The 25674-nt window shown below is 44.9% G+C and overlaps 1 protein-coding gene across 4 annotated transcripts in view; it reads right to left on the bottom strand.

The window, feature by feature from the left end:
- The window catches only part of LOC141107544 (class I histocompatibility antigen, F10 alpha chain-like), a 154532-nt gene that overhangs the window by 38684 nt on the left and 90174 nt on the right, over nt 1–25674 (bottom strand). For 3 of the 4 annotated variants that reach the window (XR_012235927.1, XM_073598354.1, XM_073598353.1), the window contains exons 3-6: nt 22354–22632; nt 13400–13678; nt 8183–8275; nt 6662–6685 (exon numbers count right to left, since the gene is read on the bottom strand). Coding sequence is in view for 3 of the 4 variants with exons in the window: in XM_073598354.1 (XP_073454455.1) it covers nt 6662–6685; nt 8183–8275; nt 13400–13678; nt 22354–22632 (675 nt within the window). In the remaining variant the exon portion in view is untranslated. The remainder of the gene's footprint in view (nt 1–6661; nt 6686–8182; nt 8276–13399; nt 13679–22353; nt 22633–25674) is intronic. The other variant, XM_073598355.1, reaches the window with a different exon arrangement.

Below are 25674 nucleotides of genomic sequence, written 5' to 3'. Positions count from 1 at the left end.
CTAGTATAGATCTGATCGGATCAGATATTGATCCGTTCAGATACTATACCACTAAGGGAGGTGTACGGTGCGTGCGTGGGTGTTAGTGGTACTGGCACTAACCTGACGCTGCCTGGGGCTGGTGCTTGCCAGTTCACCAAAACACTACCAAAAAAACTGTTAGCGATCGCAGGGATCAGGCCTGACTCTGCGAATGCTGCAGTTATGCATTTAGTGTTTTGTAAGTGTCAGTGATCGATCGATACTGCACTTGGGTGGGCTGGGCTGGGCGGCAAAACGCAGGTGCTAGCAGGTATCTGGGCTGATCCCGCTAACACTGCGTTTTTGGGAACCCTAAACTGCTGGGGACGCTAGTATAGATCTGATTGGATCAGATATTGATCCGTTCAGATACTATACCACTAAGGGAGGTGTACGGTGCGTGCGTGGGTGTTAGTGGTACTGGCGGTAATCTGACGCTGCCTGGGGCGACGCATATCACCGCCGGGCAATCAGGGGGCTAAACCTTTATTCGGTAATAAACGGCGGGTGCCCTGACACTATAAAAAATAAACAAACTAACCAGCGTCACCCGTAACGGTTATACGGTGATCAGTGGTGAAAGGGTTAACTAGGGGGCAATCAAGGGGTTAAAACATTTATTAGATAGTATATGGGGGTCCCTGTCCCTATAAAACGCTGATGGCGAACCTAAATATTTACGTCCCTAACTAGCGTCACCAGTGACACTAATACAGCGATCAGAAAAATGATCGCTTAGTGACACTGGCGACGGGGGGTGATCAAGGGGTTAAAACTTTATTAGGGGGGTTTAGGGGGGTACCCTAAACCTAAAGGGGGCTAACACTCACTGCCCTAACACACTAACTGTCACAAACTGACACCAATGCAGTAATCAGAAAAAAAAAACTGCTTGGTGTCACAGTGTGACAGGGGGGGAGGGATTGATTGGGGGGTGATCGGGGGGCGATCGGGGGTGTAATGTGTGCCTAGCATGTTCTACTGTGTGTGTTGTGCACTCACATTGATGTCTTCTCTCCTCGGCGCCGGAACGGAAACTGCCGAGTCGAGGAGAGATGACATCACATCCCCTGCCTCTGTGTACTACACAGAGGCAGGGGAAGAATCTAATTGGCTGGGAGCGATAGCGAGGGTGGGCACGATCGGATGGCCTCCCCCTCATCTCTGATCGCTGCCAGACCAAAGGCTACCGCCGCTGGCACCGGGAGAGGGTCCGATTGGACCCCCCACCCGCGGGAAGGCAAGGACGTAAATGTACGCCCTTTTGCCTGCCCGTGCCGCTCTGTGGACGTATATCGTCATGCGGCGGTCATTAAGTGGTTAATGCATCCTTCTGTCACTGACCGGCCCCCCAGACCCCCCCATTTTACTTACCTGAGTCCTGTATTGCCCTGCCGGAGATGTGCTCTTCCCCTTTGCCCGGGGTTCACGGCTCTTGATTGGATAGATTTATAGCAACACAGCCATTGGCTCCCACTGCTGTCAATCAAATCCAATGATGTGGGCGGCGGGCAGGGGCCGAGTCGTACATTTGGCGTCTATGGATGCCAAATGCTGGACTCGGGAGCACGCCCACAAGGTAACCCCCAGGAGAGCGCTTCTCCTAGGGGGTTATACGATGCAGGGAGGAGCTACCAGCGCCGCCGGGGGACCCCAGAAGATGAGGATCGGGGCCACTCTGTGCAAAACTAACTGCACAGTGGAGGCAAGTATGACATGTTTGTTATTTAAAAAAAATAAAAAAGAAGGCCTTACAATCACTTTAAGGCCCGCACACATGATCTGAAAATCGGATGGAAAAATTTGCATGACGAGCTGTCTGCCGATTTTTGGATCGTTAGTACGGTGCTTTTGACAGTCGATTTCACTTTTCCATCAGACAAAAGCTGGATGTGCAGACTAACATTTTTTGTCGGATGTGAACTCAACGTCCAATTTATGTTTCATTAGTATGGTTTTCATATGAAAAAAATCGTAAGAGCAAGACTACGCATGCTCAGAAATGAAAGAATACATACAAAACTAATCATCACATTACAACACTTCTGAAGTTGAATTCTGTCATACGAGAATTTTTGTATTGTGAGTAACCTCTTCACATTCGACATGAGACTAGCATGTCACAAAAAACAGACGTTCGGTCGTCCGAAAATCTAAGCGTGTGTACAAAGCTTTAGTGTGGTTGCCTGTACTATTCCTTTAATGTATATTGATGAGCACTTCCAGCTACACCGACAGTCCCCCCCCCCTGTGTCTAGCTCCCTTCTCCTGTGCTAGTCTATATTCAAAGCCCAGCACAGCTATACTGTATACCACCCCCCTCCCGGGTTCTGTGTGGATGGGACTTTTTTATTTCTCCATTCTATGATGAATTAAGATATACAATGCAAGACTATTTTCACACTGGGGCAGTTTTCAGGCGCTTTAGCGCTGGAAATAGCCTCTGCTAAGCACCTTAAAACCACGTCTCTATTCATTCCAGTGTAACTTTTCACACTGGGGCGGTGCACTTGTGGGACGTTATGAAAAGTCCTGCAAGCAGCATCTTTGGGGCAGGTTGGGAGTGCTGTATACAGCACTCCCAAACCACGCCTGCCCATTGGAATGAATCGCTAGCAAACGAATAGCGGCGCTATAGCGCCACTTAAACAGCAGTAAGGCACTGCAAAAACAAGCAGCGATTTCCCGCCACCGGTGCGGCACCAGTGTGAAAGGGGTCTTACTGATGAGAGAACACTGGGCGGGAACCGATGATCAGCTCCTCCCACCCTGCATACATCCACTGGCTACACAGGAACAGTGCCCCTCCCTGGAAGTGATGTCATTAGCCTTCAGTAACCACACCCACTTGCTGCTTTTAGACTCAGAAGGACGTAGAACTGAAGTCTGGTGACGGCACTGGATACTACAAAATAAAGGCAGAAAAACTGGGATTTTTTCATTTTGAGACAAAAGGCTGAATTTAGCTCACATTAATGATTGCAGGGGAGAATTTAAGTGTTAGGGTGGACTTCCACTTTAAGAGGGGTTTCAATGCCTGTTTTTTAATATAGAAAATTGAAGCTTCCAAGAAATGAGTGAAGAAGAGAAGGCAGAAATTTCCCAATAACCTCCTATACAGCACTGAGTGATGTGTATAGACAGAGTGTACACACAAAAGAAGAAAACAAGAAGATAAGAAACTTTCATGCAGAGGACTCAATTATTAGAAGGACAGATAGGGCAATCTGTCACAAAGACAGGGATCGCTGAACGGTATGTTGTTTACCAGGCACTCGGGTTAGGCATATGGAGGATCGGATGGACAGATTATTGAGTGGGGCTGGAGAGGACCCAGCGGTCATGGTAAACGTTGGTACCAATGACAAGGTAAGAGGAATGTGGAGCATACTAAAAAATTATTTCGGGGACTTAGGGAATAGTTTGAAGGGAAGGTAGTTTTCTCAGAGATACTACCTGTACCTCGAGGAAGCCATAGCTGGCAGTGAGCAAAGGACAGATAGTGGATCAGTAGTGATAATATAGCCATAACATCTAACCCCGGGGTGAACGAGATGACAAATCAAAAACGAAGCCTGAGAAAACATAAGGAGAAAATAATATGCAGCCATACAATGCTGGAGTGGAGTATACACAAATGCCAGGAGCCTAGCTAACAAAATGGAGGAACTGGAGCAGCTTTTACACGAGGAGGACTAAGACTTTGTGGGAATAACAGAAACTTGGTTTGACAGCTCACATGACTAGCTGGCAAATATTGAGGGGTATTCGTTGCATCGGAGGGATGAGGGGGTAGAAAAGGTGGAGGGGTGTGCCTATATATCAAGAATGATTTACAGATGGAAGAGAGGAGTGATATTGTAAATGGGGCAAGGGGGAGGTGGAATCCATTTGGGTGGAACTTCAAAGGGAAGAACAAGTGGGAAATTAATATTGGGGGTATGTTACAGGCCCCATAACCTAAATTTCAAATGAGCAAACTTTTCTGGACTGTGCTTAATACTACAAGACATCAGTTGGGACCAGATCCTAGAAACATTGAAAATGGAGGAAAAATGGGAATGCTTTAGGAACATATTAAACAAAGATATCACACAGTGCATTCCAATGGGCAGTAAATATAGACGAGCGAAGGTTAAACCTGGGTTTCTAAACCATAATGTAAAAGGTCTTATTAAAGAGAAAAAATTGTCTTTAAAAAATATAAAGTGAATGGGTCATTGTCAGCATTTCAACACTACAAGTAATACAATAAGAAGTGTAAGAACACAGTAAAAAAGCAATGTCTGCGTACATTGGTCACATAAAAGATAACGAAGGGAGGATGGTTACAGATGACACAGAGAGGGCAACTGTACTGAATGCTTTCTTCTCCTTGGTTTTTACACAGGATCTCAGTTTTTGAAGACAACCCAAAAATAAACAGGGCAATAACTTCACATCAGGATATAGAAATTTTACAGAAAGACCTGAATAAAATAATGGTGTGGGCAACTACATGGCAAATTAGGTTTAATGTTGAAAAATGTAAAGTGGATGCACTTGGGGGCTAAGAATATAAATGCAAACTTTTCAGGCCTCCGGCCCCTTTATGGGCACTGGGCACCTGAATTACAGCGGCGGGGGTGTATTATTGAAGCACCCGATTAGAACCATAGGCTCTAATAGGCTTCAAAAAAGGTGCACTGTGAGCACAGAGCATTGTGCTCGCAGTTTACCCAGGTGTGTTAGAACAGCAAATGAATATTCGCTGTTCTAACACTGAACTGCCTCTCCGCCAATCAGGAAGCGCAGGTTTGTTACCCGTCACCTGATTGGCTAAAACGCCAGGCACTGTGATTGGAAGCCTATCAGGAGGAGGAAGGGAGACGCATGGAGGACACAGCTTGCCACCGTCACCCGCTGCCCCATCGAGATAGGGTAAGTCCTGGGCAGACAGCAGACGGGGGGGGTCACAGTGTTAACTTTTAAATGGGCACAGTGGTGGCATTTGATGGGCACAGGGGCTGCATTTGATGGGCACAGTGGTGGTGTTTGATGGGCACAGTGGCAGCATTTGATGGGCACAGTGGCAGCGTTTAATGGGCACAGTGGCAGCGTTTAATGGGCACAGTGGCTGTGTTTGATGGGCACGGTGGCAGCATTTGATCGGCACAGTGGCGGTAATTCATGCACAGCGGCTGCTAAGATGGCACAGTGGCTGCAATTGATGGGCACAGTGGCTGCAATCGATGGGCACAGTGGCTGCATTTGATGGGCACAGTGGTTGCGTTTGATGGGCACAGTGAGGCTGCAATTTATGGGGTTTTTTTTGGAATTTTTGAGTTTGTTTGCACCCCACAAAAATGTTGAGCACCAGCTGCCACTGTATACAGGTGTGTGTGTGGGGGGCTGGCATTTATACAGGTGTGTGACGGGGCTGACAAATATACAAGTGTGTGGGGGGGACTGACAAATATACAAGTGTGTGGGGGGACTGACATATATACAGGTGTGTGGGGGGCTGACATATATACAGGTGTAGAGGACTGACATATATACGGGTGTGAGGGGGGATGACATATATACAGGTGTGGGTGGGGGGGCTGACAAATATACAGGTGTGAGGTGGGCTGACATATATACAGGTGTGTGGGGGGACTGACATATATACAGCTGTGAAGGGGACTGACATATATACAGGTGTGAGGGGGGCTGACATATATACAGGTGTGAGGGGGGCTGACATATATACAGGTGTGAGGGGGGCTGACATATATACAGGTGTGAGGGGGGCTGACATATATACAGGTGTGTGTGTGGGGGGGCTAGCATATATACAGGTGTGTGTGGGGGGGCTAGCATATATACGGTTGTGTGGGGGGGCTGACATATATACAGGTGTGTGTGGGGGGCTAGCATATATACAGTTGTATGTGGGGGGCTAGCATATATACAGGTGTGTGTGGGGGGCTAGCATATATACAGGTATGTGTGGGGGGCTAGCATATATACAGGTGTGTGGGGGGGGCTAGCATATATACAGGTGTGTGGGGGGCTGATGTATATACAGGTGTGTGGGGGGCTGACGTATATACAGGTGTGTGGGGGGCTGACATATATACATGTGTGTGGGGGGCTGACATATATACAGGTGTGTGGGGGGGCTGACATATATACAGGTGTGTGGGGGGGGCTGGCATATATACAGGTATGAGGAAGGCTGGCATTTATACAGGATTGAGGATGGGCTGAGTACATACAGGTGAGGTGGCCGGTGTGCGGATTCGGTAGGATGGTCCGTGGGCAAGCCCTGGGAAATGTTGGTGGTCAGGCTCGTGGGGGGTGGGGGGGGGCAGGCCTAAAGCTGTGTAAGGGGCCCAAAAATTTCTGATGGCTGGTCACAATAAGTGAAGAAGAGACAAACTCATCCCTAAACAAAAATGGCCCAGGACCACTTTCCCTTCTTTCTGTACTTTGTGAGAGGCATTAGTGTGTATGGAAAGCAATAATACCAATAATGAGGAGGTTGTCAGTGCCGTCTGGATTACATTGTTCATCAGACTTAGAGGATCCTTAGAAAATTCTACATAAAGATTACAGTCTACAAATCATAACAATATACAATATTACACAGAAGAATACAGCAAACATTACTCACTGTTGGTGCCTGCCTTGTTCTTCTCTGAAATATGAAGACATGAAGTTAGGAACTCAAAAAAAAAATTCAACCCATAAACTATATTTTGAATATTTTCAACCAGACAACATCACAGATGAAAATTAGAATTGTAGAATGGAATGCACAAATTGACGTAAACACAATCATCTTTGTTTTGTTCATTTTGTACATGGGGCAGTCATATTTGTCTATTAGATATGCCGGCTCTGCTTTCTGATTTGCTCTGCTACATGATGGTTGGGCTTTACTAAATTGGATGCTTTGGACAAAACTGTAGAAATCCCAGGAGCTGTTTAACCTCTTGCTGACCAGCTGCCATCATTATACAGCGGCAGGTCAGCTCTCCTGTGCAAATCACCATAGCTGTACGGTGGCTCGCGCTGGCGCAGTTGCTCGTGTCTGCTGAAGAAGTGTCAGTGGGTCAAGCGGACTCGATGTCTGCCGGCGACCTGCGATTGCCTAGTACAGAGGCAGAACAGGGATATGCCTTTGTGAAACAAGGTGATTCCACGTTCTGACAGGAGACATGACAGAGATCTACTGTTCCCAGTGACCGGGACCAGTGATCTCTGTCATGTCCCTGGTAGCCCATCCCCCCTACAGATAAAACACACCAAGGGAACACAGTTAACCCCTTGATTGCCCCCTAGTGTAACCCCTTCCCTGCCAGTGTCATTTTTACATTGATCAGTGCATTTTTATAACACTGATCAATGTAATAATGTCACTGGTCCCCAAAAAGTGTCATTTGGGGTCAAATTTGTCTGCCACAATGTCGCAGTCCCGCTAAAAATCGCAGATCGCCGCCATTACTAGTAAAAACAATTTAAAAAGTCCCTAAATCTATCCCATAGTTTGTAGACGCAATAGCATTTGCGCAAACCAATTAATATACGCTTATTGCGATTATTTTTACCAAAAATATGTAGAAGAATATATATCGGCCTAAACTGATGAATACATTTGTTTTTTATATATATTTTTTAGATATGTATTGTAGCAAAAAGTAAAAAAAACATTTTTTTTTCAAAATTGTCGCTCTTTGTTTATAGCGCAAAAAATAAAAACTGCAGAGGCGATCAAATACCACCAAAAGAAAGCTTTATTTGTGGGGGAAAAAGGACATCGATTTTATTTGGGTACAATGTCGCACGACCACGCAATTGTCAGTTAAAGCAATGCAGTGCCGTATCGCAAAAAATGGCCTGGTCATGAAGGGGGGTAAATCTTCCGGAGGTCAGGTGGTTAATGAAGAACTTCAGGAATTGCAGCAGTTTTAAAAATCCGATGGCTTATAAGGGGCTAATTCCAACAAAGTGAATGCCACAACATGGACTTCTCCCTTTTATTTACGGTTTGCATTTTTACTGAGCACTAGGAGTAGTACAGCTATCTCTATACTTTCTACACTCAGATATAGAATCAGAAGAGTTGCATACAGAACTCTGCCTGGTATTAGTGTGCTAATAAAAATTATTATTCCCGAATCCTTATACTTACTTTTCCAACAAACTGCGATAACAACAAGAAGAACGATGATTCCAATAACAGCACCAATGATCACTCCGAGTAAGAGTCGATTGCCTGGTGGATCTGACAGAGATAAACATAAAGAGAATATGAGATATTAGAGACTTTGGAATTATTGTATATAAATTAAGTTTACAAAATTCCAAAAAGTATTGGCCACCTTTAGATACATTATTCCTGCACTATATAGAAAAGTGTGTACATTACTACAACATAGTAAATACAAATGACAAGATGAGGTATTAAAGTGGAAGTCCAGTCAAAAATGACATTTTTCCTATTAATAGTATGTTAAATATCTTTATCTTTGATATTATTCATTTTCTGGCTGATTGTGTAGCTTAGAAAGTCTAATCTAAGCCAGACAATCAGTTACTTTCTGTACTTCACTGACAGTGCATAGTTGCCAACATTGCAAAAAAAAAATTCGGGACACTTTTTTGCATGTAGGGGGAGCCTTGCTATAATTGGGGGGCGTGGCATTCTTTTGTAGGCAGGGCATACCATAACAGAAAAATGTGTCGCACGAAGCACGCCGCAGCGAAAAATGGCTTGGAAGGGGAGTAGTATGAGATTAATGAGGGATGGAGGGAGAAAGAAAGAAAGGAGAGAAAAAAAAAAGAAAGAGAGAAAGTAAAAGAGAGAAAGAAAGGGATGGAGGGACAGCAGGCCCAGATCCTACACAACAGTAGAAATGTGTATTCCAGAAAGTTTAACAATCAGCAGATAAAGATACTCCAAACACCTGGTGTTGGCGCTTCAATCATCCCGGCACCAAGGTTGTTATGGTGTCAGGATAATTGAAGTACATTATTTCTATTATTACATTGTAATATAGAATTAAATTATTTAACTCACCATAATGCAGAAGTGGGAGCCTGAGCGTGTCACCAGCCACATCGCCTGCCACCAGATGCCATCAGGTGTCCCCAGTGGAGTCCCCCTTACATCAGGCATTTTCAGCTGACTTCTCCCTTACATCAGGCATTGCCAGCGGAGTCCCCCCTTACATCAGGCATTGCCAGCGGAGTCCCCCCTTTTATCATACATTGCCAGCAGAGTCCCCCCTTACATCAGACATTGCCAGCGGAGTCCCCCCTTACATCAGACATTGCCAGCGCAGTCCCCCCTTAAATCAGAGATTTCCAGCGGAGTCCCCCTTACATCAGACATTGCAGCGGAGTCCCCCTTACATCAGACATTGCAGCGGAGTCCCCCCTTACATCAGGCATTGCAGCGGAGTCCCCCCTTACATCAGGCATTGCCAGCAGAGTCCTATCCTTACACCAGGCATCCCCCAATGGAGCCCCCCATTCCTTACATCAGGCATTCCCAGCAGTGGAGACTCTCCGCTGCCATTACTAAACAGAATGGGACAAAATACTTAGCCGGGTGGCTGCCAATAGCAATTGAGCTGTGGCATCGCCCACCCCCGCCCCTTCCCACATCAGGTCACAGACAGACTGCAGTGGGGTGGGAGGTGGGCGGTGCCACAGCTCAAATTCTATTGGCAGCCACCCGGCCATTACTAAACAGTAATTGCTTGTTTTGGTCTTCGGGAAAATGGCGGCCGGTGGAGACATTGTCTCCGTCGGCCACGGACCTCTAGCGGCGGTGGCAGCAGAACATTTCCTAGGAATTACTAAATCCGGGAAAAGGGTCTAAATCCCAGGAATGTCCCGGGAAATTTGGGACAGTTGGTAAGTATGACAATGCTATCTCCCATTATCTGAACTTGCTAAGCTGACTTTCACTTCCTGAAATGGTTGTCGGTCGTTCTTAGACAGGCATGCCCAGCCCCGCCCCATCCCTTCTATCCTTCACAGAACATGATCTCCTGTCTTCATAGCCGAGAGAGAGAGAGAGAGAGAGACTTTTGAAGTATGTTCTGCTCACTCCTCATGTTTCCAGCAGCACATAATACACACACACTGTTTGTTAGAAACTGTAATATAGATTACAATGCAACATGCTGCAGATTTTCTATAGTGTACAACCACGTGGTTGTTTCTGCATGGCACTGTGATGGGCACTGTGTGCATGGTGTGGCACTGTGATGGGCACTGTGTACCTGGTGTGGCACTGTGATGGGCACTGTGTACCTGGTGTGGCACTGTGATGGGCACTGTGTGCATGGTGTGTCACATGCCCAGCTGCTGTGAACCGCAGAGGGGGAAAGAAATGTCACGTGACTGGCACAATATATGAAAGAAATGGGGTACAAAGGAACATTTTTGAAAGTTTGGAAGTATACAGATCGATTTCTATTGCTCATTACATGTGAGTAATGAGTTTCAGGCTCCCTTTCCACTAGTGCAACTTGTCATGCGAATATGGACACAAAGTCACATGACAAGTCACAGCCAATTGATTTCAATATAACCCGTTCCCATCTATGCGACTTTGAAAATCTGCGACTTTGAAAACGTGCCTGCAATACTTTGATGCAACTTTGATCCACCGAGTGTAAAGTTGGATCAAAGCCCCACTCAAAGTCGCACTCTAAATCGCACAACTTTGGAGTTGCGCTAGTGGAAATGTAGCCTAAGGCTAGATTTTGACTTTGATGCAACTTTGAGTGCAGCTTTCATCCAACTTTACACTCTCTAGATCAAAGTCACATAAATGTAGTGCTGGTACCTTTTTAAAGTCGCTGATTTTCAAAGTTGCATAGATGGAAACGGGTGTCATTGAAATCTATAGGCTGTGACTTGTCATGCGATTTTATATGTCCAAAGTCACGTGACAAGTTGCACTTGTGGAAACTGAGCCTTAATCAAAGTTTCCACTATTGCAACCCCAAAGTCGCACGATTTGGAGTGCAACTTTGATCCAACTTTACACTCTCTGGATCAAAGTCACATCAAAGTAGTGCAGGTACCTTTTCAAAGTCGCATAGATGGAAACGGGTGTCATTGAAATCAATGGGCTGTGACTTGTCATGCAACTTTGTGACACCAAAGGGGCATGACAAGTTTCACTAGTGGAAATGTAGACTTAAAGGGGTTGTAAACACTCACGTTTTTTCTGACCGGCCCACCAGCCCCCCCATTTTACTTACCCGAGTCCTGTATTGCCCTGCCGGTGATGTGCTCTTCCCCTCTGCCCGGGGTTCACGGCTCCTGACTGGATAGATTTATAGCAGCGCAGCCATTGGCTCCAGCTGCTGCCAATCAAATCCAATGATGCGGGCGCCAGGGCAGGGCCGAGTCGTACATTTGGCATCTATGGATGCCAAATGCTGGACTCGGGAGCGCACCCACAAGGTAACCCCGAGGAGAGCGCTTCTCCTAGGGGGTTATACGATGCAGGGAGGAGCTACCAGCGCCGCCCGGGGATCCCAGAAGATGAGAATCGGGGCCACTCTGTGCAAAACTAACTGCACAGTGGAGGCAAGTATGACATATTTGTTATTTAAAAAAAATTAAAAAGAAAGCCTTACAATCACTTTAAGGCCCGCACACACGATCTAAAAATCGGATGGAAAAATTTGTATGATGAGATGTCTGCCGATTTTTGGATCGTTAGTACGGTGCTTTTGACAGCCAATTTCACTTTTTTGTCAGACAAAAGCTGGATGTAACTGTAACATTTTTTGTCAGATGTGAACTCAACGTCCAATTTATGTTTCATTGGTACGGTTTTCGTAAGAAAAAAATCGTAAGAGCAAGACTACGCATGCTCAGAAATGAAAGAATACATACAAAACTAATCATCACATTACAACACTTCTGAAGTTGAATTCTGTCATACGAGAATTTTTGTATTGTGAGTAACCTCTTCACGTTCAACATGAGACTAGCATGTCACAAAAAACAAACGTTCGGTCGTCCGAAAATCTAAGCGTGTGTACAAAGCTTTAGTGTGGTTGCCTGTACTATTCCTTTAATGTATATTGATGAGCACTTCTAGCTACACTGACAGCCCCCCCCCCCTGTGTCCAGCTCCCTTCTCCTGTGCTAATCTTCATTCAAAGCCCAGCACAGCTATACTGTATATGTGCCCTACACCTCCCATCCCCCCCAGGTTCTGTGTGGATGGGATTTTTTTATTTCTTCATTCTATGATGAATTAGGATGTACAATGCAAGACCACTTTCACACTGGGGCAGTTTTCAGGTGCTTTAGCGCTGGAAATAGCCTCTGCTAAGCGCCTGAAAACCGCCTCTCTATTCATTCCAGTGTGACGTTTCAAGCTGGGGCGGTGCACTTGTGGGACGTTATGAAAAGTCCTGCAAGCAGCATCTTTGGGGCGGGTTGGGAGTGCTGTATACAGTGCCCCCAAACCGCCCCTGCCCATTGGAATGAATGGGCAGTGCTGCCGAAGCACCTGCACATCGCTAGCAGACGAAAAGCGGCGCTACAGCGCCACTTAAACAGCAGTAAGGCGCCGCAAAAACAAGCAGCGATTTACCGCCACCATGGAGCGGCACCAGTGTGAAAGGGGTCTTACTGATGAGAGAACACTGGGCGGGAACCTATGATCAGCTCCTCCCATCCTGCATACATCCACTGGCTACACAGGAACAGTGCCCCTCCCTGGAAGTGATGTCATTAGCCTTCAGTAACCACACCCACTTGCAGCTTTTAGACTCAGAAGGAAGTAGAACTGAAGTCTGGTGACGGCACTGGATACTACAAAATAAAGGTAGAAAAACTGGGATTTTTTCATTTTGAGACATAAGGCTGAACTTAGCTCACATTAATGATTGCAGGGGAGAATTTAAGTGTTAGGGTGGACTTCCACTTTAAGAGGGGTTTCAATGCCTGTTTTTTAATATAGAAAATTGAATCTTCCAAGAAATGAGTGAAGAAGAGAAGGCAGAAATTTCCCAATAACCTCCTATACAGCACTGTGTGATGTGTATAGATGGAGTGTACACACAAAAGAAGAAAACAGGAAGATAAGAAACTTTCATGCAGAGGACTCAATTATTAGAAGGACAGATAGGGCAATCTGTCACAAAGACAGGGATCGCTGAACGGTATGTTGTTTACCAGGCACTCGAGTTAGGCATATGGAGGATCGGATGGACAGATTATTGGGTGGGGCTGGAGAGGACCCAGCGGTCATGGTAAACATTGGTACCAATGACAAAGTAAGAGGAAGAAAATTGATATGTCACATGGAATAAACAAAAACACTTTTTTGTTGCTCTCTTTTCCCAATCTTCTAAGTTTAACTCACCCCATATCACACTGAGAGTCTCATTCTTCAGACTGCTGTGGTCCACATGACAGGAGTAAGTATCTCCCTCCCTTGTTGGCACTTCCACACTGACTCTGATCTGATAGGTGCCATCAGGATGGGGGAGAATTGGACTCATTTCATCTGAAGAAAGATGGTCCTCCCCATTCCTCACCCACTTCACATCCACAGGTCGGGGGTGAAACCCGTACACCAGGCACTGAAGTCTTGTCACATCATCCGACTGACGATGACCCCACACCTTCACCTCTGGACGCACTGGGAGAAAGAGAAAAATAAAAATCTGCTGGTTGTACAGGAAGTCACATGTTCATCTGGTTTAAATAATTTCCTGAATCCAAAAACAAATATTCCATCTCTTGGACAAACTCTACAAAAAAAGTCCAGGTAGACTATTCCCACAAACTCCTAAATGTGACCTAATGTGTGAGATTACCAAACCTATCAGATGAAGAAATCCAGAATGATTACATGAGCCGGCCAAACATTGGGAAAGTCATGACATGTTAGACTTGGTGAGATAATAATAATATAAATAATTCATGGGGTTTGATAGGATTTCCACACTCAAATGAATCCGCTTGCCAACCATATCACTTACATATACAGTGGCAGGGCAGCTCTGCTGTGCAGGATCACATACCAAGTACACGATTCTGGACTTCTGGGTCTGGGGCGCACATGTGCACCGCAGGTGACCTCCTCCTGCTGTGATTATACACAGTGAGAGCTGATCTGCTGGCACCCGCCAATCATTAGGCAGAGAGCCAGAATGGCGGTCTGTCTATGTAAACAAAACAGATCACCGTTGTGTCAGTAGGGAAGGCATTGATCCTGTGTTCCTGCAAAGAAGGAACATGAAGCAATGTCTTCCCCTAGTAAAAGCACCTCCCACACAGTGCACAAACACCAGCTAGGCACACTGTTAACCCGTTTATCACCCCTGATGTTAACCCCTTCCCAGCCAGTGTCATTAATACAGTGACAGTGCATATTTTTAGCACTGATCACTGTATTGGTGTCACAGGTCCCCAAAAAGTGTCAGTTAGTGTCAGATCTGTCCGCCACAATATCGCAGTCCCACTATAAGTCACTGATCGCTGCCATTGCTACAAAAAAAATAAGGAAACAACAATTCCACAAATGAATCCCATAGTTTGCAGACGCTATAACATTTGCGCAAACCAATCGATATACGCTTATTGGGATTTTTTACCAAGAATATGTAGCAGAGCACATATCGGCCTAAACTGATGAAGAAATTTGATTTTTTTACATTTCTTTATTAGAAATGTTTCATAGCAGGAAGTAAAATAAGTTGTTTTTTTCAAAAGTGTCAGACTTTTTATGTTTACAGCACAAAAAAATAAAAGACAGAGGTGATCAAATACAACCAAAAGGACATACATTTCATTCTGGTACATTGTCGCATGACTGCGCAATTGTCAGTTGAAGTAACACAGTGCCGTATTGCAAAACATGGCCTGGTCATGAAGGATGTGGGGGGGGGGGGGTGTTTAATCATCCGGAAGCCAAGTGGTTAAAAAAGAATACAGTGCCTTGAAAAAGTATTCATACCCTTTGAAAATTTTCACATTTCGTCATGTTACAACCAAAAACGTACCGTATTTTTCACTCCATACAACACACTTTTTTCCCCAAAAAAATGGGGGGAAATGTCTGTGCTTCTTATGGAGCGAATATTGACAAGGCCACTTCACCCGTCTATGCCACTGCTCGCTCCGTGCACACACATGAGACACACCACTGACTCGGGCCGCCCCCACTTTTCCACAACTGGTTACATTAACATGCAGTTTCACACTCCTCTAACTAACCATAAGCCAGTCCCGTCCAAGCCCATGCAAAGGGGATGCTACATCGCCTCCAATCGCAGCGCTGCTAGCCCAACATGGGGTTGTGATGTGGGAGTCTGCTATCACCAATTGCGGCCATCCCCATGTCCTTTCTGGGGACGCCTTCCTCCCGGGCTGCTGCGAACCAATGGGGGCAGAGGGAGGCGGGGCCAACTGCCAGAATTAATGGGATGGGCGGTGAGATGGAGAAGTAGCTGCCTGGATGTCAATCAAAGTAAAAGGGTGATGAGAGCGTCAAGTGGCGTGTGTGTTTAGAATGCTGAAATATATGCTTGAATATTTATGGGAGTATTTACAGTTGTGCATACATACCCTGGCAGAATTTATGATTTCTTTCAGAGAATATGAATGATAACACAAAAACTTTTTTCACTCATGGTTAGTGTTTGGCTGAAGCCATTTATTATCCATCAACTGTGTTTACTCTTTTTAAATCATAATGACAACAGAAACAATCCAAATGACCCTGATCAAAAGTTTACATACCCCAGTTCTTAGTATCGTGTATTGCCCCCTTTAACATCAATTACAGCTTGAAGTCTTTTGTGGTATTTGTGGATGAGGCGCTTTATCTTCTCAGATGGTAAAGCTGTCCATTCCTCTTGGCAAAAAGCCTCCAGTTCCTGTAAATTTATTGGGCTGTCTTACATGAACTGCACGTTTGAAATCTCCCCAGAGTGGCTCAATGATATTGAGGTCAGGAGACTGAGATGGCCACTCCAGAACCTTCACTTCATTCTGCTGTAGCCAATGACAGGTGGACTTGGCCTTGTGTTTTGGATCATTTTCATGTTGGAATCTCCAAGTACGTCCCATGCGCAGCTTCCTGGCTGATGAATGCAAATGTTCCTCCAGTATTTTTTGATAACATACGGCATTCATCTTGCCAACAAGTTTGAACAAATTTCCTGTGCCTTTGTAGCTCACACATCCCCAAAACATCAGCGATCCACCTCCATACCTTTAATCATAGGCTTTGTTGACTCCTCTCCAAATGTTGCATTTATGGTTGTGGCCAAAAAGCTCAATTTTGGTCTCATCACTCCAAATGACTTTGTGCCAGAAGGTTTGAGGCTTGTCTCTTTGCTGTTTGGCGTATTGTAAATGGGATATCTTGTGGCATTTGCATAGTAATGGCTTTCTTCTTGTGGGTTTTTCTTTGCATCCCGAATAATTTTCCTGGCAGTTGTGGCTGAAATTTTAGTTGGTGTACCTGACCGTGGTTTGATTTCAACAGAAACCCTCATTTTCCACTTCTTGATTAGAGTTTGAACACTGCCGATTGGCATAATCAATTCCTTGGATATCTTTTTTTATCCCTTTCCTGTTTTATACAGTTCAATTACCTTTTCCTGCAGATCCTTTGACAATTCTTTTGCTTTCCTCATGATTTAGAATCCAGAAACTTCACTGCAGCACTGGATAAAAGTTGCAAGGGTCTGTCAGGAGTCCATAAAATCATTGACCTTTTATACAAACACACTAATTACAAGCAAACAGATCACAGGTGAGGGTGGTTACCTTTAATAGCCATTTAAACCCCTTTGTGTCAACTTGTGTGCATGTTATCAGGCCAAAACCACCAGGGTATGTAAACTTTTGATCAGGGCCATTTAGGTAGTTTCTGTTGCCATTATGAATTAAAAAGAGTAAACACAGTTGATTAATAATAAATGGCTTCAGCCAAACACTAACCATGAGTGAAAGAAATGTTTTTGTATTATCATTCACATTCTCTGAAAATGGCCAAGAAATCATAAATTCTGCCAGGGTATGTAAACTTATGAGCACAACTGTATGTGGAGACTGTAACAAAACGTCCCACGCTCTGCTTGAGTGCTTTCGTCATATACCGCTTCCTCCCAGTCTGAATATAGATATCAGATATTCCAACCGCTAACAACCACAACCAAGAAAATACAATACTCGTTTGGTTGCTGAACATGGACTCTTTATTGAAAGCACAGGTACACAGGTAATACTCTGGACATTTCCCACACCTTTGCATTCCAGGCGGGGTAGACTGTCCAATCAGCAGTGAGAGCTATTGGAGGAATTTGCCCCCACCAATCTCACAGCTAATCTACATACACATCCCATAATACCCAAGGCAGATAGACACAAAATAGAACATTGGAATACAGCCACACCCCAAACAGCAGAGACCATCATGGCCTCCCTAATAATGTCCTTTTTCATTACATAACAGAATATCTTCCTAAATGCTTGTAGCTCCTTCAAATGCCAGGGCCCATAGTCGGTAGGCAGGAGGCTAGCATTCAGTCCCCTCCAAAAGCCTCTGTCCCTGGTGAGTCTGTCACAGAGACCATGCTAGGTGCTTAGATAGATGAAAAGAGACTGTCAGGGCTGGGCTCAGCCCTTCCTTCCCAGAGCTGGTGGCTCACCTGTCGGCTAATTGCCAGCTTCTATCTTTCCATAGCTACTCAGCTGTTGATGATATCCTGCTCGTCAGGCCTGCCTACTTAAGCCATCCAGCCCAAAGGATCTCTGCCTTCGCCTTGGTCAACATCACAGAGCCTTTCTCCTGCTTTCCTGACATCCCTTCTGGCTCCAGATCGTGCTTGCTGTTCCACTACATTGATCCCTGACTTCTGGCTTGGCTGACTATCCGTTAAGGGTACTGAACTTTGGCTATGTTTTGACTATGTTTGTTCTTTTTACTTTTATTATTAAACGAGTGTGATTTAACTGTACTTCTGTCTCTGCCTGATTTATGTCTCTGACAGAGACATGGCTAACTACACTGTATTCACCTTCTTTTCTTACCATTTCAATATATTTGCTTGTATTATGACAGTGGTGTGTGCATATTGTGCTATATATCTATAGGAACATGCAGGGCTGGACTGGGACAAAAATTTGGCCCTGGACCTTATCCAGACTGGCCCACTTTTATTTTGCGAACACGCACAAAAACAGTATATAAAACTAGACATACTACAAGAGATGGTCAGAGACTGGAGACATAGTACAGGAGATGGTCAGAGACTGGAGACATAGTACAGGAGATGGTCAGAGACTGGAGACATAGTACAGGAGATGGTCAGAGACTACAGACATAGTACAGGAGATGGTCAGAGACTACAGACATAGTACAGGAGATGGTCAGAGACTACAGACATAGTACAGGAGATGGTCAGAGACTACAGACATAGTACAGGAGATGTAAAAAGGATGGTTGATGCACTGACATCATCGCTGAGTACCTCGTCCTGAACGGGTATTTAAAAGCAGGCCGGCTGCTGTTTTTATCCCATGCTTTTATCTGCATTTTCTACGTAAGTGCAAACTTTAATTTTCATAAAATTTGGGCTATAACTAATTTACACTATGGAGAGCCGTTTTCTCAATTCTTTGGGTCCCTCCTGCTGACTGCCTCACATGCCTAACGGATGGAGCCATCCTGTGTCTCCAGTTTCATATTAGGGAAGTCGTGTTGTGATGGTACCACTGATTGGGCATCAGGTTGCTACACAAGCTTATATAAGCTTGCCCTCTGGTAAGCGTGTAATTTATACGGTGGTGGATCTCTTCACATGGTGGTATCTGTGGGACTGAGAAGCCTCATTTCACCTCTACTGAACATCACTGCATCTTTTATTCACAGACTTTATATTATTCCTTTATTGCTGGGACCATTCATTCATGTTTTTCCATCACTTTATCATTGTTTTTGGTATCTATGGTGCTTGTTTTTTGATGCACGTCTGGGTCCATCACGGATCTTTTTTTTCCCATTTATTTTCTACATTTGTTTTTTGTAGCGCAGCTCATGTCTTTTTACTACTTATTGTATTTGTGCACATCTCACAATATTTGAGCTGCAGCTTTTTTCACATTATTTACCATTTGATTTTAGGTAGCGTGGTAATTCTTTCTGGTTCATATAGTACAAGAGATGGTCAGAGACTGGAGACATAATACAGGAGATGGTCAGAGACTGGAGACATAATACAGGAGTTGGTCAGAGACTGGAGACATAGTACAGGAGATTATCAGAGACTGGGGACATGGTACAGGAGATGGTCAGAGACTGGGGACATACTACAGGAGATGGTCAGAGACTGCATTTATGGCTGAACCCAGTGTAAAAGTTTAATGTATCACAGGGTTGCTCCACTCTAAACCAGCTCTGCAAGATCAAGTCAGTAATCTTCCTTTGAAAGTACATCCATGTGACAGAAGACAGCACCACATCCAATTTCCAAAATACAAATTGTCTTACAAACAGTGAACTGGTCAGGATTAGTGGAGGACAATAAACAGTTAATGAGTCTGTGAAGCTTCTAGCCTGAACTAGCAGTAAATCCTTCCAAAAAACATCACACAAACAGTGCAGCACACACAGAGCTCTGGCTAAATAACTGAAAAGAAGCTGAAATGGTTAACAGCCAGCCATGTGCCACATTATCACTGGATGGAGAATGGCCAGCAGATCTTATCAGTGTGTTATAGCAGTGTGCAGGAAAGGCAGCTATGAAAAAAAAAAAAAAAAGTACAGAGCAAGACAAGAGGGAGAAGAGAGGACAGATTGGTAACCTGCACGCTGCCTGAATGCATAGATTTCAGAAAGACACTGCAGCCAGTGTATATGTGACATTGCTCCAGAGTCCCACCATCTTGTTCCCATTCAGCTAGCACTCTGTGCTGCAGGGCTGATTTTGCTGTAGCTGTGGTCATACCTTCTTGTATCGGCTTCAGATACTGTGTTTTCTCCTTCCTCGTGCCCCATTCAGCCCCGCTCCAGCACCTGTGTATTCAAATGTGGCGGGCTGGGGAGAGTTACACTACCTGCTGATTGGCTGTGGATGTGTGGGAGCAGCGGAGCAGGTCCTGGCTTATACTCTCATAAGCAGAGGAGCGCAGAGACTCGGGCTGTCACTGTAAACCATCCCATAGGCCCACCGGGAATCTCCCGGTAGTCCCAATGGCCAGTCCATCCCTGGGAACATGGGAGACATCCTGCTATAAATCTACACTGTATGGCCTTAAAAAATCCAATTACTCACTCAACAGATTATACTCACATAAACACTGGTGTATCTTTATTTATTATAGGAATATATACCACTGGCTAAAGTAAAGTAACACATGCAAGAGTTGACACAGCTGCACACCCCAAAAAGCATTGCAAAATTACCGTAGTGGAAAAATTCCCCAGGGGCTTTTAAGCAGCAAAATATTTCTGAAACAATGTTTAGTAACCACGTTTAGTAAAAAATATTATTTAATTCAGACATAGAATGCATTACATAAATACAAATCAATATCACATAAAATTTCCAGTAGTCGACATCAGCAACAACAAAGGACCATCTCCTATGGCAATCAATTCATTGAAAAAGTTCTAATTGTACAGTTACATTGTATCAATGCTATCAATATGAATCCCCATGAATACCCCAATGCATTTCAACCCTTTTTCCTTTTCTGGTCTTCTTCAGGGGGGTTTTAACTTCTAAAGAGATACATCAAAAAATTCCATTAGGATTTTCTACAATATATATGCATGTGTTACTTTACTTTGTTCTTCTTTTGGGTGGTTAAACACCCGCTCCCCTCCTAACACATGCGAGTTGCAATAAGAGTAGAGGTATATCCCAATCCTTTGAAAACACAGCAGATCATTTCCCTTCCAGTTACCTAATTAGGTTATACACGAAGGGATCTGCAATAGGCAGAATTAGCCTAAACGTAAGGGAACCGTTAATCAGTCAAAATAGCAGTGATGGGAGTAAGTCACACATGTGCAAGCCACAAGCAAGTCTCAAGTCTTAACCTTCAAGTCACAAGCAAGTCCCAAGTTACTGTGGTGAAAAGCAAGCAAGTCAAGTCGAGTCCCTGCTAGAAGTCAAGCAAGTCAAGTCAAGTCATTTATTTTGGTCAAGTCACAAATTAAGTCAAAATACTGATCTACCCCGAAGCCGGGACTCGGGGTGAGCTTTCTTTTGTGGGGGGGTGGCTTTTGCCTAGGCCAAGACACAGCACTGGTGGTGCCAAGTCATTGCAAGTCAAATAGCCCAAGTCAAAGTCAAAGTCAAGTCGCAAGTCATTAGTGACAAGTCAAAGTCAAGTCGCAAGTCATTAGTGACAAGTCAAAGTCAAGTCGCAAGTCATTAGTGACAAGTCAAAGTCAAGTCGAGTCATTTATTTAATTTTGTCAAGCAAGTCGCAAGTCCTCAAACAGGTGACTCAAGTCCCCCACCTCTGCAAAATAGACAGAGCAAGGTAGCCAAGTCTAGGAGGAATATAACTCCATGGGTGAAAGACAAAATTTCTCCCTCCTTTTTGTTTCATTTGGATTGGTGGGATCTAATATACATCTAGCTCTTCAAATTGGATAATAAAATTGCATCAATATTTTTTTCAATTTAGATAACAAAATCACATCAATATACTACACACACCAACTTATACGATTTTAATAATCCTGGTTGCCTTGCGGCACACAAATTATTTATGATGTGTGTCCCGCATGGAGCACCACATCTCTCTTGTCACCTTTGGGCTGTCCCTCTTTTCCACTCGGCTTCCCGGCACGGTGGGGAGACGCGGCTGTTCGGCGTCTCCCCACACATGTGCTTCCACGGTAGGACCCATTCTTGTTTGGGCCACTTGAGGGAGCTCCCCTCTGTGCCGGCGGCGTTCCTGGATCACCCCGGACGTTTAGGGGTTTCGTTCGTGCGAGGTTTGACCTGTGCATGCGTGAAATGTCATGACGTCATGCATATTGCGTCGGGGGATACGGTGTGTATATATATAACATATATGATGTATATAGTGTAGTGTGTATATATGGTGTGTAGATATAACATATATGATGTATATAGTGTAGTGTGTATATACGGTGTGTAGATATAACATATATGATGTATATAGTGTAGTGTGTATATATGGTGTGTAGATATAACATATATGATGTATATAGTGTAGTGTGTATATATGGTGTGTAGATATAACATATATGATGTATATAGTGTAGTGTGTAAATACGGTGTGTAGATATAACATATATGATGTATATAGTATAGTCACCTCTCTTCTCCAGATCTTCTCTCCCATTGTTGATGTGTTTCTTCAGCCATTCTATACATTCATTCTCCAGATAATTCTTGTATCTCTCCCCCACTCTCTCCTCCGGACTGTTCAATCTCTGTGTGGTGATCTGAGCCTCATTCATGGTCGGGATCCAGATCCCTCTCTGTGTGTCCAGAGACATGAAATCTCTCCCATCATATCCCTCCTGATCATACCCCTCAGTGGTGCCGTCATCTCTCAGCTCACAGCCGTACATCCTCTGTACAATATGGATCCCTGCAGAGAGAAGAGGAAGATGTGACCCGGGATCAGAGGAAGTGATGTGTGTAATATGTGATGATGGAGGAGGTGATGGTATAGGGAGGAGATATGTACAGGGATAGATGTGTGTATACAGAGTGTACATATACAGCACAGATCTCCTTGTAATGATACGGCCAGTACTACAGATATATATCCTCCACTATGGCAGAAATCTCTGATACACATCCTCAGTATGGAGGAAGAAGAAGATCGGATCCTAGTGACACCCCAGAATGTTCTACAGAGGGGTCACCGACTCATCACACCACTGAGGAGAGGACACTCATCACTGATTGGCTGTCCTGACCCGACAAACATTTCTATTCACAATTCAGGTGTGATATCTTCAGATCTTCATATCATTGGCTGCTGTTTCCCTTCATTTCTTAATAGCCAATTACACCCTATGTAGATGACCCCTCCCCCAGTGATGGTGACACAGGATTGGTGGATTATGGAATAATTAGAATATCTTCCCTGATTATGGCTGCAGATTGTACAGAGAGAACATGTCACAGGAAATCTCCTCAATAATGACCTCCAGATGTCCCCTGAGAGACAATACACGGCCATTGTACACCTTCCTCATCCATCTTCTACTATTCATACATAGACAATCCACATCACAGGGTGGTTCCTGTAGAAGACTGACTACAAATATGTCTGTAAACCTTCCCCCACAGAACAGGAATGGAAGATTCCATATTATACATCTGCTGGGAGGAGTGTAGGTGAAATGGATCTTCCCACTCACACAGTTTTGTACATTTTTCAGCTGTAAATGGGCGTGGCACATCGGACATCTCATTCACTGGAGTGGGCTCCCCTCCCCCAACAAATGTCACAAAGTATCTCCAGAACATTGTCAGTCATGAAGTGTCACATTGTTTTCTGTGTGCATTTTGGAGAGTTTGTAGAACATTGTCACGTGATTGGGGGCGTCGTTAACGATTAGGCTGCATTAACATCTGCATGCAACCCGCACACAAAAAAAAACGCATGTTTTATCACACATTTCAGAAATTGTCATAAAGACAAGACAAGTGTGATGTGCGTTTATGAAACATGTGCAAAGTGAGTGTTTTCTGTGCTGGTTGTCGCACGTTTGGAAACGCACCGATGTAAACGCAGTCTAAATGGTAATACAAGCATGACGCACATCGCTGTGCATTTTTAAAATGCAAGGTAAAGTGTGCTTTTTCTTGCAGGTTGCCATGTGTTTGGAAAAGGTGTAGATGCGAATGAATGGTAACGCATGCATGACGCATGTTGCCATGCGTTTGAGACACACAACAAAGTGCACATTTCCAGTGTAGGTTGTCATGTGTTTGGAAATGTTCAGAAATGCAGAGATGTGAATGCAGCCTAAATTGTTCCACAAGCGGGACACACGTTATTTCACATTTTCAAAATGCACCGCAAACAAATCATGCGTTTTCTTGTGGGTTGTCATGCGTTAAAAAATGTGCAGATAAAAGCACAACCTAAATGGTGACACAAGTGTGATGTACATTGTTGTGTTTTCTAAATACATGGCAAAGTGTGCGTTTTCTTGTGGTTGTCATGCGTTTGGAAATGCACAGATACAAATGGTAATGTAACCATGATGTGCGTTGTGGTGCATTTATAAAACACACGGCACTTGCGGGTCGCCTTTCATTCAGAAAAACACAGATATGAACGAATGGTAATGCAGACACAACTAGAGCTGCAACTAACGATTATTATCATAATTGATTAATCGGATAAAATCATTTAAAAAAAAAAATAGTTTATTCAAAATAATAATGACAAAACTGAGTGTTACACTCAAACTGCATCACAACATAACTAATAAAGTAAATTCCTCATTCATTACTGACAATGCAGTGAGGGGGCCGGCCCTGAATGGGAGAGGGAGGACCGTACTGGAGGATTGGAGGGAGTTCGCTAGTTTGGAGACCAAGCGTTAGAGGGAGTAGGTTGGGAGGGAGTTTGGAAGAGAGGCATTGTGGGAGAGGAACCGGACCAGAGGGGGTGCAATAGAAAGGGAGCTTGGTTGGACAAAGAACCAGACCCAAAAGGGGGGAGTGGGCTGGGGCAAGGGAGCGGACCATAGCGGGCTGGAGGAACCGGACCGGAGTGTGGGAAGGAGTGATGGCGGCTCCAGACCAGAGTGTGAGTGGGAGAGGTCTGTGTATTTCTCAAACTGACACCAATGATGGGGCACTATTCCCCCCAAGAACAGAAATGATGGGGCACTATTCCCCTCCCCCCAGGAACACCAATGATGGGGCACTGTTCCCCTCCCCCAGGAACACCAATGATGGGGCACTATTCCCCTCCCCCAGGAACACCAATGATGGGGCACTATTCCCCCCACCCCCAGGAACACCAATGATGGGGCACTATTCCCCCCACCCCAGGAACACCAATGATGGGGCACTATTCCCCTCCCCCCAGGAACACCAATGGTGGGGCACTATTCCCCCCCCAGGAACACCAATGATGGGGCACTATTTCCCTCCCCCCAGGAACACCAATGATGGGGCACTATTCCCCTCCCCCCAGGAACACCAATGATAGGGCACTATTCCCCCCCAGGAACACCAATGATGGGGCACTATTCCCCTCCCCCCAGGAACACCAATGATGGGGCACTATTCCCCCCCCCAGGAACACCAATGATGGGGCACTATTCCCCCCCCAGGAACACCAATGATGGGGCACTATTCCCCCCCCCAGGAACACCAATGATGGGGCACTATTCCCCCCCCCCAGGAACACCAATGATGGGGCACTATTCCCCTCCCCCCAGGAACACCAATGATGGGGCACTATTCCCCCCCAGGAACACCAATGGTGGGGCACTATTCCCCCCACCCCCAGGAACACCAATGATGGGGCACTATTCCCCCCACCCCCAGGAACACCAATGATGGGGCACTATTCCCCCAACCCCCAGGAACACCAATGATGGGGCACTATTCCCCTCCCCCCAGGAACACCAATGATGGGGCACTATTCCCCCCACCC

This window comes from Aquarana catesbeiana, linkage group LG09 (assembly GCF_042186555.1).
Source record: "Aquarana catesbeiana isolate 2022-GZ linkage group LG09, ASM4218655v1, whole genome shotgun sequence".
In the NCBI taxonomy this organism is placed as follows: Eukaryota; Metazoa; Chordata; class Amphibia; order Anura; family Ranidae; genus Aquarana; species Aquarana catesbeiana.
Note: the sequence above shows the minus strand (reverse complement) of the source record. Positions and strands in the feature narration are given on the sequence as shown.